Source organism: Rattus norvegicus, chromosome 6 (assembly GCF_021556685.1).
Source record: "Rattus norvegicus strain SHRSP/BbbUtx chromosome 6, alternate assembly SHRSP_T2T, whole genome shotgun sequence".
Lineage (NCBI taxonomy): Eukaryota > Metazoa > Chordata > Mammalia > Rodentia > Muridae > Rattus > Rattus norvegicus.
Window position 1 is genome coordinate 495801 of NC_141539.1, and position 2984 is coordinate 498784.

The following is a 2984-nucleotide window of genomic DNA, read 5'->3' on the forward strand; positions in this document are numbered from 1 at the left end:
ACACCGGAGTGTTCCATGGGCTATGGTTTCCTCTATGTGTCCTAGCCTCAATTGTTCCTGGACTAATTCCTGTAAAGCTTGTAATTTTTCTTCTTTTAGGGGCCATTGATTGAGCCATACAGGCTGCTCAGATCTCCACGATATTTGATCTGCGAACAGGTTGTCCTCAATGGCCCCCATCAAAAAACCTGTTCTGTTGTGACCAATTTTACCTCCAAGACTTTCATAATGTCTCTTCCCCAGGGGGTAAATGGTAATGTCGGTATGACATAAGACTGTATGTTACCTGTCTTGTTCTCATGTTCCCAAATCAGAGGCTCACTGCTTCTTGCTATTCCTGAGGCCATGTCTAAGTCCTGTAGGGAATTCTCTGTTTGATGGATGGCCCAATGAGAAGGCCAGTCTTTTCCTGAAATGCATGTCTTATCTGCCCCTGTGTCAAGAAGGCCTACAAACTTTCTACCATTAAGATAAATAGTGAGCATTGGCCTGCTTTCCTTGATTTCTTTGACCCAATGTATGTGGTCAGTAGATCCAAACTCTCCCAGTCCTCTTTCTGACTGGAGCACTGGATTGGGCAGCTTTAAATATGGCAAGAGTAATATCTGGGCGATACGCTCTCCTTGGTGTATGATGACTGTATGTTTGGTTGTTTTAACCATAATTTTTATTTCCCCTTGATAATCTGTATCTATGACTCCTGGAAGGACCTCTAGGCCCTTCTTATAGTTGGAACTTCTTCCTATAAGGAGCCCTGTAACTCCATCAGGTAGAGTTCCCCTTACTGCTGTAGGGACTAAAACCGTCCCTTCTTCCATAGAAATGATGACATCGAACTTGGAAGAGAGATCTAAACCCGCGCTTCCGGGTGTAGGTAATGAATAGTGAATGGAATTGCCTCGGGGTTTAACTCCGAGGTTTGACCTTTATTTTTCTCTCTTTGTATGGGGCTGAGAGGCTGCCCCTCATCTAGTTTTTTGTTTCTTCTTCCTTTTTATCTGTAATCAAATTTCTATCCTTGTCATACTTTGATCTACACTCACTTTTCCAATGCCTGCCCTTCTTGTAGCGCGGGGAAAGGCCAGGAGGGGGGCGTTTGCCCTCCCCTTGACCTCTTTTGCAATCTTTTTTTTTTTGGGAGCTGGGGACCGAACCCAGGGCCTTGCGCTTCCTAGGCAAGCGCTCTACCACTGAGCTAAATCCCCAACCCCGTAATCTTTTTTTAAATGTCCCACTTCTCCACATGAGTAACAAGTGGGGCCAGAGTTGTCCCTAGCATTGTTTCCTCCATATGTTTGTTTAACAAAGGCTTCGTACTTCTGTCCTCTCATGGCAGCAGCATAGGCCATCCCCTGTACCACTGTAGGAGAGGCATCTATGCAGGCCTTGACATAGTCCTGTATACTTCCCGTTTTTCTCACTGATCTTATAAGATCCTGGCATAGTGAATTAGCATTTTCCCATGCCAATTGCTTTAAGAGCATTTTAGCCCCTTCTCCTGGGGGCATCATTCTGTGGATAGCTTCCTCCAGTCTAGAGACAAAGGTCTCATAAGATTCCTCATTTCCTTGTTTTATTCCTGCCAAGACAGTCTTTTTTGACCCGGGAGGCGGGATTGCTCTCCAGGCCAAAACAGCGTTGGTAGTAACCTCTTTTAGGATAAACTTGGGTATTTTTACCTGAGAAGCAGGGGCAACAAATGCTCCTGTCCCCAGCATCATCTCTAAAGTTACCTCGGGCCCCCTTTTTCCTGAGGATTTTTGTACAGTTTCTTTGCTCTTGTCTTCATATTCTGTCCTCCAGAGGATATAATCCCCCGGGGAGAGAGTTGCTTTGGCAGTCTGGTGCCAGTCATGCGGAGTTAACCATTGGCTGGCCACCATGTCCACTATCTGTATAGTGTAGGGCGCCGAAGGCCCCATGGTTCGTATTGCAGCTTGTAATTCCTTTAATGTTTTTAGGGGTAATGGTTCTCATGTGGGGGAATCTTCATCATCACTGTCTCCTGTATAGACCACTGGGAAAACGAAGGAAGTGTCACCTTGCTCCCTAGCTTGAGCCATGGCCCCTGCGAAACCCACTGGAGGTAGTAGTTTTCTGTGAGCGGCTGGTATTGGGCGTGCTTTAGATCCCTTGGATCCCTTTTTCACTGTAAAGACCAGATCATCATCATGGTGATATCTAGCTGCCTCCTCTTCTAGATCATCCCAATCCCCTGGGGAGAGGTCATCGTCATCATCCAATCCCAAGAGGTTCATCTTTGAGGGGGTCTTTCTTAACAAGGGGTTTATTAGTTCCATAAGTCTTTTCCCTGACTTCCTTAACCTTAACTTCAGTAACATCATCATAAGGCAAATCATACACTGGTTCCTCAACATCCTTCTCTGATTGTGCCTCAGCTGATAACAAGATCAAATCCGACTGTTCTGCCAAGATTTCCCTCATCTGTAACCATATGGGATATTCCTGTTTAGGAATGGTTTCTTCTCCATGCTTAACGGTGTATCTTCTCATTTCTCTACCTACTTTCTTCTAATCTTCTAGATTAAAATCTCCCTTTTCTGGGAACCAGGGGGAAACCTTCATGAGGAATTGATAAAATTCCACAACAGTACTTTCCTTGACTTTGAGGCCTCTTTCTGCTAAGAGACTCTGTAATACTGAGACAAAATTTTTTGTCCCTTTGAGCCCGTTCCTCCCATAATGAGTGACTCAGCCTCACCTACCTCTTCTCCATAGGCGGGACTGCAGTTCCCTTCGGTGAGTCCGTTCCGCTCCTGTAGTGATTGCAGTTCTAAAGCAAGAGGATATAAGAAAAAGAGGAAAAGCACAAGAAGACAACAGCATGCACGTGTCCGGGGGTCCCTGTTCGGGCGCCAGCAGCCGCGGTCGGCAATCTTGGAGGTTCCAAGGATCCGCGGGGGGGCACCTGTTGAGGACACGCGTGGAGCGGAGACAGGATGGCGAACAGAGACACAGACACA

General features: G+C 46.2%; 1 protein-coding gene across 1 annotated transcript; it reads right to left on the reverse strand.

Moving 5' to 3' along the window:
* Positions 1 to 1184: 1184 nt before the first annotated feature.
* On the reverse strand, positions 1185 to 1922 carry LOC148005007 (endogenous retrovirus group K member 10 Gag polyprotein-like). Its single transcript, XM_087555181.1, has one exon. The coding sequence runs from the start codon at positions 1920 to 1922 to the stop codon at positions 1185 to 1187; it is 738 nt and encodes a 245-aa protein (XP_087411307.1).
* Positions 1923 to 2984: the final 1062 nt, after the last annotated feature.

Bases quoted from the DNA above. Each gene is read 5' to 3' on its own strand.
- LOC148005007 (XM_087555181.1), bottom strand. From the start codon at position 1,922: ATGGGGCCTTCGGCGCCCTACACTATACAGATAGTGGACATGGTGGCC.